Genomic DNA, 14752 nt, shown 5'->3' on the forward strand with positions numbered 1-14752 from the left:
GCCACATATTATCCATATTTGTTCCCACTAATTTATTATTTGATATTTTTTGTATACGCTGAACATGTGCAGACAAGTACAACTTTAAAGATATTAAACAGATGCGTTTTGTGTGTATAAATATTTTGACAAATATGTAAAAATGTTTGATAGCCAGGAGTGTTCAATGATGGGCTGAATCATATTTATTTAAAAAGAAACGCGTTATTAATCTGCTTTGTTTTTAATGTTTTTCATACCTCGTTTTTAAATATAATGTATAAGCTAATTTACGTGTTAAATTAATTAGGGGTGTAGTGGTTTTGTTTTTTAAGCGGCATCCTTTGTTAGCAAGAGCTTTATTTTGAAAAGCCCAATGACCGGAAGCGCCTTTAAAATACGCTTTTGTTATCATGAGGTAGTAATGTGACTGGCGGTATCCCATATTTCCCGATAATATTAAATAATAACTGGCCTTTAAAACGTTCGCTTTAATATAGCGGACTTGTTGCTGTTGCATGCAGTCACCTTTAAACTCGAACCTGAATATGGGCTATGAAGCTTTCAAAAACAGTGGAGATGTCTAAACGGTGGAGATGCGTGGAGAAGGCTTTGCTGCTTATGAACTGCACATAATAAGAGGTGTAGCCGTGACAGTAAGGGCGTGGTAAGAGAGTAGCAGCGTTTTCAGGGCGTATAAGGAAGTTAAAGACTGGGGAGTAAAGGACAACAGGCTGTATTTGCAAAGCGCTCACTGTCGGAGTTTCTACTTTTAAAAATGCCCGGAAAGAAAGTTTGCATCGTTGGATCTGGAAACTGGTAACGTTTTTCTGTATCTTTTTGCCTCTTTTAGAAGTAGGAGTTCCCTTTTTTCAGCCAACTGAAAACTGATCGCTGATTTGGTCGTTTACTGGTTGCAAACCCGCTGTATTCATAATCTAATAGGCTTATCTTTACCTCTGTCCTGCACATCAGAAAGGAAGATCTGGAGCTGTTATTTACAGCCTTCCTCGATTGCTTCTAAAGAGCTGTTCGTGTAGTAGCATCCTGCTTTCTAAAATAAGGGTCTTGCAAAATAAAATCCATACACTCCTGTAGAGTACCTGTACGGAGTACCTGTGAGTACCTTTTGTGGTTCTAACTCTTGGGACTACAAAGAGTTCTCCCTTAAGGGCATGTTCCTGGAAGAAGTCCAATTCCAAGCCTAAGCATGCTTTTTTAGCCTTTTCAGGAACATGCCGTACTTTGTGTACTCACTTAATTCCCAGAGCTTCAACCTGTGGTTTTGGGTTAGGCTCAGTCCTGGCTCTCTAACCTGATCTTTGTCCGTCCCTCAGGGGTTCTGCCATTGCCAAAATTATCGGGCACAATGTCAAAGCTTCCAACCGCTTTGACCCAATGGTGAACATGTGGGTCTATGAAGAAATGGTTGACGGGAAGAAATTGACAGAGATCATCAACACCGAGCATGAAAATGTCAAGTATCTACCAGGCCACAAGCTGCCCAAGAATGTGGTAAGTGCAACAGTTACAGAAGCATCATCTGTAGATTATGCAGTCCGGTTTGCTAATTACCGCAATCTTGAAGCACACGACATTGCACCGATAAGATTATTTAACTTTTTTAAAAGGAACAATGCAGTTTGACATGGTTCCAATACCATTGCTAATTTCCTGCCCTTGTCCCTTGTTGGTCTTTTACATTCACAATGCTCAAACAGCATAAAACTGCAATGCACTGTAATACACAGAGATACAATACATACACATACTGAAAAAATATAGCGTAAGAAAGATACATTAATAAATTAATACAATTAACCAACCTTTGACCTTTACTCTAAAAGATTTGATATCTGTAATCAAATTGATTTCAATTAGGAGTGTGTTTCATAGCTGCTGACCGTCCATATTTAGATCTGTGGTGTGGTATTTTACAGTTATGATTCACAATCCTCCTCTTACTGTTTTGTTATTGAATGCAACTAGAAAGACATCCTGGGGCCAGACTATTTATACACTCGAAAACTAATTTAAGAAAATACAAATGAGTGCATTATATTTCATTAAAATGTGAGAATAATGCCACCAAACTGGCTTTTGAGACATTATTTGCAGTCTTTGGTTGTATAAAGTTACCACATGCTTAATTATAGATCATTAAACTTGAGTTCAAACTGTCATAGAATATGAAAAATTAGAAAATATCATGGAATCTATAAATAACTAAGCTGCTGCAGTGGGTATGCAGTGTCATCTTTAAATAGTTCAGATTACGGTGCGCTCCTTAATAAGTTGGAGGTCAGAAATGTATTCTATGGAACACCCACCTTACTCGAACTTCCCACTCGGGAAGTCGGCGCAGACCAACATACCCAAAGTTACTAATCCAAGATGTTGGCACTGAACCTAAACTGTAGTAAAACTGTAAACTTTTAATCTGTGCTGTCACTGTTGTGTGTTTTTTGACTCACTCAGAGCACTTCTCAGGCTCTGTTTATGGCTGTGTGTTTTAAGTGCAAAAACATAAGAATTATGCTGAATTGCTAGTGATGTCTGAATAGCTCCACCTTGATAAGAATTTTTTTCAAACCTGTTCTTCCTGTTTTTTTGGTTTTTCTGGAACATGCTAACTCAGGAGAGACATAATTCCCAAGTTCCAACATCAAGTTCCAAGTGGAACGCTGCATTAGTCATAATTATCTTTGCATTATTCCTTACATGCTTATTAAATATTTACCAACGTTAATGAAAAACGATATACCGCAGATACATACTGCCGTAAATTAGCATTAAACTAGTATATATATCAGTGTACAGTGATATATACGGTTGTGGTCAGAAGTTTACAGCCACTCGTCATGGGCATGAATATCATGGTCATTTGGGGCTTTTAATGATTTCTCTGACCTGCCGTTTTTCCAGAGTGGATTGAGTGTACAGCATACATCTTTAATCACTTAAAAAAAAGAATTGGGTGAAAAGTTTGAATTTATTTGGATTTTATACAGGGTCTGTTAGTCATGATTGATCATTGGTGATCATGACTGGGCCTTGGCTTTGTTAAGAATTTGTACAACCCTCAGCAACACATATTAAAAGATTTAAGTGAATACATGTATATATTTAAGTCTGTATGTATACTTTTGATCCTGTGTGGGTTAGAGGAAATCCAAAATGAAGTGTCTTGCATACTGGCACTGTATGATTTGGTTCTGTATGAGGACTAACATGCTGTTGTCGGCTCACTAGGTGGCTGTTCCAGACATCACAGAAGCTGTTAAAGGAGCAAAGATCCTCGTCTTTGTAATCCCGCACCAATTCATTGGGAAACTCTGTGATCAGATGAAACCTCACATCGCAGAGGGAGCTATCGGGATATCACTCATCAAAGTAAGACCCTGTGACTGTTCATGTCACATTTTCTGCCAGCATAAAAGGGGAAACAGTATCCTAACCACAGCTTCTTATTTTTCTGCGGTCATGGCATCATGAGTTTTTTGTATATAATACAATATAATACAGAGACAATCACATCCTGTATGTGTCACCATCATCTCAAGGCCAAAAGCCCATTCAGGGTAGAGGTTATGTTTTAAATTGTTGATTATTGTCATCCAGGGCATTGATGAGGGACCGGAAGGACTGACGCTAATCTCAGACATCATCCGAGAGAAACTACAGATTGACGTCAGCGTCCTGATGGGAGCCAACATCGCCAGCGAGGTGGCGGATGAGAAGTTCTGTGAAACCACCATCGGTTAGATACTTTGTACAGCACATGTGTAGATAAGTTGCAGAGGAGGTTTTGTGGTGGTCAGACAAGCTAGTGCACAGTTACTTCCTGTTTTAAGTGTTGCTGGAGCAATTTAGCACTATGTTTAATAAACTTCATTCACTACAGGAGCAAGAAATGAGGCAAACGGCCACATCTTCAAAGAACTGATGCAGACTCCCAACTTTCGCATCGCTGTCGTGCGGGAGAGTGACACAGTGGAGCTCTGTGGAGCCTTAAAGGTAAACGGATGTTTCCATAGTCAAATTCTCCTTGTATAATGGAAAACCTTAAAATGTTTGCACCCTTCCCCTCATGCATTGCTAGAATATTGTGGCGGTCGGCGCTGGATTCTGTGATGGCCTCGACTGTGGCGACAACACCAAAGCGGCGGTAATCAGGCTTGGCCTGATGGAAATGGTTGCCTTTGCCAAAATTTTCTGCAAAGGCTCAGTGAGCTCTACAACCTTCCTGGAAAGCTGCGGCGTGGCCGACCTTATCACCACTTGCTACGGAGGACGAAACCGGAAGGTCGCAGAGGCCTTCGTCAGAACGTCCAAGGTGAGTCAGAGAGGACAGTCCATCGCAATTATTGTTTTTCAAATAAGAGGAATATAAGTTACAAAAATCCAAATCCAAAGGGTAACTAAATGTTAATTATTACAATGTAAATCAAATATCTACTATTAGTATTAAGAGGAAAAAATCAAAGTTATTGAAGTGCACTACTGTGCAGTTTCAAAGGTCTTTTTTTATATAAACATTTAGCTTTAACTGTTCAGGAATTACAGCTTTTTTCTTTTTACACATAGTGCCGCATTTTCTGAGACTCAAAAGTAATTAAACAGTTGACTGTTGAGCAGTTTCAGAGACATGTGAGTGTTGTTCACATTTGCATTTCACTCAAACTCTCGATATAATGTTAAAACAGATACTAATGTAAATGAGGGAGGTCATCACTAACCTGGGAAAAAAAATCAGAGAGACAGCAAAAACTGTCGTAGTGTCCAAATCAACAATCTGGTTCAGCAACACCAAAAACCCTCAAAGCTCACAGAAGATAACTGAAGTGGATGATGACAGAATTATTTCCATCGTTGAGAAAAACATCTTAATGGCATCTAACTAAGTCAAGAACACTATAGAGGAGGTACTTATATCATTGTCAAAGTTTACAAGCAAAACGTGCCTTTATGAATCGAGATACAGAGAATTTACAGGTGGTTTGCACAAAGAACAATAAACCCAGATTAGACTTTGCCAGAAAACATCTTGAATAGCCCGCGCAGTTCTGGAAACTATGATGAACTTGTAGTAGAACAATAAAAAGAGAAAGGTGTGTATGATTAGAGAAGCAGCTCATGATCTGAAGAATACTACATCATCTATCAAACATTGTGGTGCTCATGGTGTGGTAAGGGCATGAACTGGTTCACTGGTGTTTATTGATGATGTGCCTACTGATAGAAGCGGCAGGATTAATTGTGAAGTGTACGAGGCTCTACTCCCTGTGAGGATACAACCAAATGCTGCAAAACTGTTCAACCCCAAGTTAAAACCCAAGAGTCTCACAGGCAAATAAATAGATCTTCAATAACCAAGTCAGTCACCTAATCTCAACTGAACCAAGCAGCCTTTCAGTTATTAAATACAAAACTGAGGGCAGAGAGACCCACAAACAACAGCAGCTGAAGGTGGGTGAAGTAAAGTTCTGGCAGAGCGTCTCGAGAGGAATTTCCAAGTATTAAAAACAATCCTTGTTGGTCCATGTTGGTTTCTACAATTGAGACTGAGCCTGTGAAAATCGGGGACTGTATTAAAAAGGAAAACAAAGTTTTGTTTTCTTTTAATGGCTGTTTTTTCTGAACATTTAATGCAAAAAAAACTTAAACCTCTTGAATTAAAGCTGGAAGTCTGGACTGATTCATTCAAAATCCACTGTTGAGGTGCACAGAGGCAAGACTACAAAAATTGCATCATTGTCCAAAAGGTCTATGGACCCAGCTGCACTTCATTTAACTCTTTCAGTCAGTCATGTTTTCCTTCAAACTTTAAATGGGGCTGCAGCATTTTTATCTTGAGGAAAAGTGGCCCCCGTTGGGTTTACTCTATGAATAATTGAAGTGTACACAGAGGTAGCGTGCACACGCTATCTTTGATTTGGGTCATGGACGCAGTGAAGGAAGAAGTTTAAGGGCTCTAACCAAATATTTGCTGGGCAGTCTTTATATCCCCCTCGCTCACAGCAGTGATCATCGCGGCTCAGTTCATCTCACTGTCGCCTTCTTAGTGACTTTTCTGCTAGATTTAGCTCCCTTTCAAAGCCCCTTAGAAGCAGTTTTGCTTGTCTGCTGCTTGCAGTGCTCACTCTCTGGAGACCAAAGAATGGTATCCGGGACAGCCCTGAAAAGCTTACTGCCATCAACACAATAGATCTCTATCTGTGTGTCCTTTTTGTCAACATACTTGGTTGCTCAGCCTACGCTTTTATGTTTGCTCATGCAGTCTATCGCTGAGCTGGAGGCAGAAATGCTCAATGGCCAGAAGCTCCAGGGTCCGCAGACCTCCGCGGAGGTCTACAAGATCTTAAAAAAGAGGGACATGGTCAACAAGTAAGTCCACTAATCCTTTTACATACAGTTACGTCTTTGTTTTATTGTTTTATATTAGCAGAACCAGTTTCCAGTCTGCTGGGTACGCCTTCATTACATTAATGGTTCAAGTCGGGCTGAATATTTACTCTGGCTGTGCTCTTCGAAGATTGGGATCGAAGTTATAAATCACAATTATGTTCTTGAAGTTTTGGTATTACCGGCAGCATGAAATCTAAATGAAACTAATAAGAATTATCAGCATTCCTGCTATCTGTAATTACCTGCAAACTGCAGTATAAACAGCCATAGTCCACACAAGCGCACACACAAGTGTTTTCACTTATATCGCCTGATTACACCTCTGATTAGACCAGCAGCTGTGGGCTCATTTTTATCTTGAACCTGTCTCGGACAATAAAGGATATTAAAATCATTTATTTTTTTATAGCCAGCAGCTTGTTTTGTTCCTGTTCCTTGACCTACAAACAGTTCATTTGCAGTGTCCTCACATCAACATGCAATAAACTTTGAGTCTCCTTCCTTCTGCAGGTTTCCTTTGTTCGCAGCCGTCTACCAGATCTGCTTTGAGGGCAGACAGGTGAAAGAGTTCATCACCTGTCTGCAGAACCACCCCGAGCACTTGTAAAGTAAACGGGGTCTGCAGACATGCTCACTGCTGCTCCTTCAGTAGAGATTTACTACCACTAGAGGGCGGAAGAGAATCATCAGAGAAACGCACAATTTAACAAAACGATGACAACCCAGGGCACTTCATATTATCTCCGTCAGTGTCATTTAATCATGGCTCATGCACAATATTTTCGCAGCATTTTATTATAAGTTTTGGGTTTTGCTTTTTACCAATTTTGCTTTTTTTTTTTAAACGTTGTGTGGCGTTAATTTCATTTGAAACTGTGGCAGGGATAAACTACCATCAAAGGCAGACCACTCCATTTGTACTACTGCCAGAATCTGTCAGTAACTATTGTCGTATGTCACTACAGGATGTCTGTTTGTAACCTGAAAATCCAGCATATTCTTTTTTAACTCTGTATGTGGAGGTGGGTTTTTTTTTTTTTTTTTTTTCAATAAAACCATTCATAACAAAACAGTCTTGTCATTTCTTGTTGAAATGGGAAGCTGGTATCCTGTCCTGTGTCTGCAGCTTTGTGACTGAGTGGTGTTTTAGATCCCACCGTCAGTCTGTGTTGGGCTGAAAGTGATTCCCAGGAGAGCTGCAGTAACCCAGTGTGAGAGAGCAGATTAAAGAACAAACGCCGTCCTTGTCCCTACATTTCAACCCTGTTATAGGGCAGACCGGTGAAACCTTTGATATTCTTTCAACTGTCTATCTCCATCTGCTTCCCATCCCTGTTTATCTCTGTAACATGTCCATATAAGTCACATATTATGTCTCTAGTCTCTGTTTATGTATTTATTACCTTAAAGATACAATCTGTATTTTTTAAAGGATACTGAACTTGTAGATATGCACAGATTAGCGTGTAATTACATCTTCCAACAAACTGACGCATCCTCATAAATGTGTTTATGGGTGCCTGTAGCTCAGGACGTAGAGCAGATTCTCTGGTAATCAGAAGGTTGGTGGTTTGATCCCTGGCTTCTCCAGTCTGCATGCTACTGCCTGATAATAACCCCAAATTGTTCTCTGATGTGTGTGAAGGTTAGATAGGAAAGTGCTTGTATGAATGGGTGAATTAGGTAAGTTGTATAAAAGTGCTTTGCGTGCTCAGATAGATTAGAGAAGCGCTAAAGAATCAGTACATTTACATGCATGCATAGGAGCAGGTTTGCAGTTTATGGGAGCCACCACCATATTTTCATTATTGTTATTTTTTTTGACATTTAAGTTTTTATTGATTTTGCAACATGTATAAGAGAGAGAGAAAAAACAAACAAACAAAAAACACAAGAAAACTGCTGGTGTGCACCCCTGCCCTTACAAGTCTAAAAGAAAGAAAAGAGAAACTAACTAACAGTGGGTTCCAAGAGAAGAAACACAGAAATGGGCAAATAAAAATGACGGTAAAGTAACATTTGGACCGGTGGTCACAGTTAATAATCCTTCAGATTATGATAATATGGTCATGATTTCCTGTTTGCTTCAGATAGCTCCAAAAGTAGTCCCAATGTTCATCTTTATCTTCTGTATCGTTTTTAAGTTTATTCAGCATGGACTCATGGGAAGCAGTCTCTGCCATCCACCACCATATTTTAATAAAGCGGGCTGGAAGGACATCACCCTTTACATATATTTATTTATATTTAGATTTCTTCATACATTCTTATATAGTTCTATATTGTGTATTGTGTATTTTGTTGTACAGTTATTTTATTTTCAACTTTAATTTATATATTTTATCTTATTCTTCCCAGTTAAATTTACCCTTCATTCTAATTTGTGTTGTACAGTTATTTCATTTTTAACCTTAATTTATATTTTATTCCTTCCTAGTTAAATTTACCCTTTTTAATTTTGCATATTTATTTCCTATCTTATTCATAGCCTTTCCTTTTTTTGTTTTCTTTAGGTCACGAGCAGTTGTCCAAGCATTTCACTACATATCGTACTGTGTATGACTGTGTACGTGACAAATAAAATTTGAATTTGAATTTGAATTTGATTTACACTAATGGTGTTTTATGTATGTAGCTTGAGACCAGCCACATACATATTGCACTAAAAGCTGAGGTGAAGGAATACCATCATAGGTTTCTGGTGTTGTGGACAGGCTGATACATTTATGCCTGCACCTTCTGACTCAAGATATGAAAGACCATACCCATGTTTTATCACAGGAGAAGGGGTCCCCTTCACCAACGAAACGAAAACATGAATGAAAGGTACACCACCGGTTTCTTTGTAAAATGACCTCAAGCGTCAGCTTTCAGAAATGAAATCAGGGTTTTAACAAATGAAAACATGTATAAACTTGCTTATTTATTTCTGATATTATTGTCACAGTAACTTATTGTCAGCAGATTAGATATGTGACCCTCTCATTTCTGGACAGCTGAGAAGGAGCCTGCTAAACAACAACCATTTAAAAACTATAAGCTGTTATTAAGAGCTAACGTATGCCATATTAGGCTCAGGATACAAAATACCACTTTACCTTTGATAAACAGTTTGATTACGTTCTTAAATCATAATCATAACTTCATTCAGTAAGTGTCAGAGTCGAACAATGTTGTATCCACCTAAAAGAAAGTTTCACTAAGGTTGGTTAGCAGAGGCTAACAGTAGCTAACAGCGACAAAAACAGTAGCACTTACAGACATTTCAGCACATACTCAACAACTCACCTCAGAAGTTGGACTTCTTTTATAAAGTTTTACAGTCTCTAGAGTAAATAAAGGCAAACGCTTCTTATCAAGCATTGATAGCTGAGGTACAAGGCTAAAAGCCTTCCAAAGATGAGAAAAAAATCTACTATCAATTTACATCTAGCAGTGACATTTTTACAGACTAATGTGTTGAACAGTAACTTACATTATTTTGAAATTAAGCAAAACTAATTAGTTAACAAAGAACTAGCTAGCATAGTGGTATTTTGACTAAACTAAGATGCTTGCAAGCTTTAAATGATGTTGATGTTCAGTTTGAGATCTTAGCTTGATAGCATTAACATGTTTGCCAGTTAAAACTGTAAAGTGTAGAAGTAAATTTAAATCTACTTTGATATACAAAGAGGTGTTTACAAAGGTTATAAAACTAGTTATGTATTTGGTGGTTACGTGTTTTGATATTTACATGTTTACATGTTTGAATGTTTAGACATGCATGTTCAAACCAGTAATAAGTATGTGTTATATCTACCTGGTTGTTTTCCCTGTTTTGATCTGAGTATAAGATTTCCTGGCTTCTGAGAGGCCAGTGAAGTACTCATGAGGGCGGCACACAGGAAGTGTGGGTTATTGTTGCAGTGTGCTAAAAAGTAAAGAGGCTGCTAAAAAGTTATCCGTCTCCGTCTTGCTGTACCTAATTATTCAGAGAGATTCCCAACCATCTAGTGAACCCTCACGTTACATCTGGTGGCAGCGATGGGATTTATTTTCTTGATGGATCTGTGTATTTGGTGAGTTTTACTCCCAAGCTGCGGATAAGATCGTTTTTTTTCCCGCTGGGATTTATCCCTCTCTGTGAACAGCTGATGAACTGAAAATAATAATAGTAATAATTTTTGGAGATAGTAAGGATTGTTGCAGCTTTTCTCTCTGTTTTTGTAATTTTTGTGATTTTTTTTGAGCTGGATATTTGTTGGGAACATGTCGGCTGACGAGAGTGAATCTGTGCATGAGCTGCGCTCTTCTCCTGTGCCACATTCGAGGTCAGTGGATGCAATACGGACTGTTGCTGCTCCCGCCCACCATACCGTTTCCAGTGCCCTGACAATAGATCTTCCACCTGTTTTTAAAGGAGATGGGACTGAATCTTTTACTAGTTGGTCTCGTCGCTTTGAAGTGGCAGTGCAAGCTATGACTCCACCTGAGGTAGATTTGCCAACTGTGATGTCCTCTGTTCTGCCTACTCGTCTAGCAGATGCTGCATTTTTGTACTGGGACAGTTTGCCTTCATCAGCCCAGAAAGACTATGATCTAGTGAAGGATAAGCTGAAAGAGGTTTTCGGTCCAAAATATTCTCTGCCATTCTTCCAGACACATGTGAATGCTCGCCCCCGGAAACCAGGTGAAAGTTTAGATGTGTACAGCGCGGATATTACCCGTCTTGTGCTTGAAGCTTTCCCTAACTATGACCACAATGCCTTGGAAGGTGAAAAATTTCGCCGTTTTGTTGCTGGGTTGGACCCCACCTTGCAATCTAAGATTCATGAGATGGGTGCAGAGGATCTCGACGGAGCCCTGCGCATTGCCAGCCGTTGTGAGAGAGCACGGGCAGCATTGCAACTTACAGCTGCAGGATCCTCTCATATTCCGTCTTCAGAACAGGTTGCTATGATACGTCCTCAGCCTACTGATGCTAAACTTCTTCAAGCGGTTGAGGAGCTCACGCTTACTGTAACCGGCCTGAAACATGAAATACAGCAGTTACGGGAGAAACAGAGTTACCTTGCCCAACGTTTGGACTCCAGTCGTGATAGATCCTCCTCTTCCAATGTTCAGTACAGCACCAGCAGTGCGTCCCCGTCGCCTTATCATGCCAGACAACATTCCAGAGACTATTGCTCGCCTGAGAGGCGTTATCATCGTGATCCAGAGTCTCACCGTGAACGTCCTTCTTCCCCTGTTCCCCAGAGGTTCAATGAGTGGGACAAATGTGAGAAACACGATCAACGCACATACCCTTCCCAACAGCCCCCCCAGTATTCCAGGTACAATTACCCTGACAATAACAGATACTGACGCAGTCCCAGTCCTGCTCCACGTAGAGCTAGAGATGCTGCGTCCTACAGTAGGACCGGTGTTCGTTTCCAGTCCCCGGAAAGGCCTGCACATTTCACCTCCGGCCCACAGGGAAACTTTCATTAGCTGCTGTTGAGGGGCAAACATCAGCTACAGTATCAGGGCCCCAAAACCACATCCCCCAGTTCCCCTCAGAATCTGATGGTTCAGTCTCCTCTAACGTCTTGGCTATTGTCGAGGGCATTGAAGTGTGTGCTCTAATTGACTCTGGTTCCTTTGTCTCCCTTGTGAGTGAAGATTTTCGAAACGCTCATCCAGCTTTGAAAAAACGGCCTATGGTAGCATCCTCTGTGCCAGCTCGTTCGGTCAATGGAGAATGTCTGGAAATCTTAGGCAAGTTAACCGTTGGTATTAGGCTTGGGACTCAGGTATGGCAGCAGGACTTTGAAGTCCTCAGAGGTGCTTACCAGCCAGTCATTCTAGGTTGGGATTTTCTGCAGAGGCACCATGCTCTTCTCGACCTCAAAAACAAAGTGCTGCAACTGTGGGACATGAAAATTCCCCTGTTGCCCAAAGGACATGAGGTGGCTGCCTGCTGTAATGTTTCCGTGTTAGCACCAACCAAAATTCCAGCTATGAGCGAAACTCTGATCACAGCCTGTGTGTCAGCAGCCACACCGGCTTCTCCTGTTCCAACAGACTACTATGGTTTCTTGGTCCCTAATCCAACATGTGACATTGTTGTGGCTCACACTCTCAGTGAAGTTCAGAATGGTACTACAGTGGTTCGAATGCTTAATCCCTCCAGTGATGAAATCGAACTGTACCCTGGACAGCATCTTGGTGAGTTTCATTCAGGCTCATCTGTTGATATCATTCCACTGGAGCAGACATGTTGTGCTACTTCACCTGTGTATGATTCGACTCTGCCGGTAGAAATAGATGAAACAAACTTGTCACACTCCCAGGTTCAGTCCCTGAAATCACTTCTCCAGAAGTATTCAGGAATCTTCAGTAAGCACTCAGAGGACAGAGGTCACACAGGCATAATTAAGCATCATATTCACACAGGTGATGCTACACCGATTAAACAAAGAGCCTATAGAGTGACACCTGAACAGAGAGCTGAAATACAGACTCAAGTTGACAACCTTTTAAAGGCAGGTGTCATCGAAGAAAGCTACAGCCCATGGGCCGCCCCAGTGGTTCTGGTGCGAAAGAAAAATGGTACGTGGCGTTTCTGTCTCGACTATAGGAAACTCAATGCAGTGACAATCAAAGACTCTCATCCTCTTCCAAGGGTTGATGATGCACTGGATGCGCTGTCAGGTTCTGCCTGGTTCTCCACAATGGACCTTCAACATGGCTATTGGCAGGTTGAACTGGAAGAGAAGGATCGTGAGAAAACTGCTTTCACAACCGGCAGTGGACTTTACCACTTCACTGTTATGCCCATGGGACTCACAAACGCTCCAGCCACATGTCAGCGGTTAATGGAGATGGTACTTCGTGGCCTTCCCTGGAAAACCTGCTTAGTGTATTTGGATGATGTCCTCATTTACAGCCGCTCTTTCGCAGAACATCTCCAGCATCTGGAAGAAATTTTCGGCAGATTCCAGGCAAGTGGCTTGAAGCTAAACCCCTCAAAATGCTGTTTTGCCAAAGATCAGGTACAATTTTTGGGCCACATTGTATCAAAACATGGCATCCAGCCTGACCCCAGAAATGTGAACAGTGTGCAAGCCTGGCCTATTCCACAAACAGCGACAGAAGTAAGATCATTCCTTGGACTTTGTTCATATTATCGCAAGTTTATTCAAAACTTTGCGCACCACAGTGTCCCCCTACATGCTCTCACTGAGAAGCATGCACCTTTTCAATGGACTTCTCAGTGCCAGGATGCATTCATGTATCTGAAACATGCCCTCTCAAACCCTCCAGTGGTTTCATTCCCTGACTTCACATTGCCATTTTCTCTGTATACTGATGCTTCTAGCACAGCTATTGGCAGTGTACTAGCTCAAAAACAGGGACAGCAAGAGAAAGTCATTGCCTATGCTAGCCATGCGCTTACAAAGGCAGAAAGAAAGTGGTCGACTTATGATCGAGAACTCTGGGCCATTGTTTGGGCAGTTAGACATTTTCGGCACTACCTCTATAAGCAGCCATTTGTTATTGTCACGGATCACAAGCCCCTCCTGGGTCTTCGGAAAATACCCATTGACAGTGATAGAACTGGTCGCCGTGCTCGCTGGGCTCTTGAACTTGATCCTTTTGAGTGGACTGTGATTCATAAAGATGGCCACCGCCACCTCAATGCGGACGCACTGTCACGTCGCCCTGTCACTGGTGAAACCGTAGAGCAGGACACAGTCTGCACTGCTTCTGCTACCTTGAAACCTGAAGAGAGGTGCGTGGGTCCTGCAGGCCTGCCCAACCATAGTCCCTGCAGTACTGACCAAAAACACATTCCATGCAATGACCTTCCTGATCCACGACTGCAGTGTGCAGCGCTATCTGTTTCATCCACATTTGTGCTTGAGCTGCCTGAAGATGATCTCAAAAGTGAACAACAAAAAGATCCTGTACTGTCAGAAGTCATTGGCTGGAAAGCTAAGGGTCAGAAACCACCCTACTGCCGTATGAAAAAATGCCCACCTCAGGAAAAAGTGCTATGGCACGAGTACTCTAGACTTACCTTTCACAATGGCTTACTCTGTCGTAAAGCTTTCAACCCGTCCCAAAAGTCAGTGTTGCATCAGTTGGTTGTTCCTGAATCTTTAAAAGACACTGTCCTACAGCTGCTGCATGGCAACCCAGTGTCCGGTCACCTATCAGCAGATAAGGTCCTGAAACGTGCTCAGCAGCTATATTACTGGCCATTCATGTCACGTGACATCAGAATATGGTGCACACAATGCACCCCATGTGATGCCAGACGGAATCCCACACCTCATCACAGAGCTCGAATGAAAACAATTGTTGCTGCGGAGCCATTTCAAAAGGTGGCAGCTGACAT

The 14752-nt window shown here is 41.3% G+C and overlaps 1 protein-coding gene across 1 annotated transcript; it reads left to right on the forward strand.

Moving 5' to 3' along the window:
* The first annotated feature begins 423 nt into the window (after nucleotides 1–423).
* Nucleotides 424–7457, forward strand: LOC147301874 (glycerol-3-phosphate dehydrogenase 1-like protein). The gene is made up of 8 exons (XM_086281537.1): nucleotides 424–798; nucleotides 1317–1494; nucleotides 3232–3372; nucleotides 3601–3739; nucleotides 3884–3996; nucleotides 4082–4315; nucleotides 6260–6366; nucleotides 6898–7457. Exons 1-8 carry the CDS (start codon nucleotides 758–760, stop codon nucleotides 6992–6994), a joined length of 1050 nt encoding a protein of 349 aa, XP_086137663.1. The 5' UTR covers nucleotides 424–757; the 3' UTR covers nucleotides 6995–7457.
* The last annotated feature ends 7295 nt before the right edge of the window (nucleotides 7458–14752 follow it).

The sequence above is a fragment of the Aulonocara sp. 'chitande type north' Nkhata Bay genome, linkage group LG23 (assembly GCF_057382095.1).
Source record: "Aulonocara sp. 'chitande type north' Nkhata Bay isolate Kocher_YH1m ecotype deep benthic linkage group LG23, A_spYH_male_GT1.1, whole genome shotgun sequence".
Lineage (NCBI taxonomy): Eukaryota > Metazoa > Chordata > Actinopteri > Cichliformes > Cichlidae > Aulonocara > Aulonocara sp. 'chitande type north' Nkhata Bay.

Bases quoted from the DNA above. Each gene is read 5' to 3' on its own strand.
- LOC147301874 (XM_086281537.1), top strand. From the start codon at position 758: ATGCCCGGAAAGAAAGTTTGCATCGTTGGATCTGGAAACTG. The intron at 799-1,316 runs GTAACGTTTTTC...TCCGTCCCTCAG, and splicing joins ATCGTTGGATCTGGAAACTG to GGGTTCTGCCATTGCCAAAA. The intron at 3,740-3,883 runs GTTAGATACTTT...CATTCACTACAG, and splicing joins GTTCTGTGAAACCACCATCG to GAGCAAGAAATGAGGCAAAC.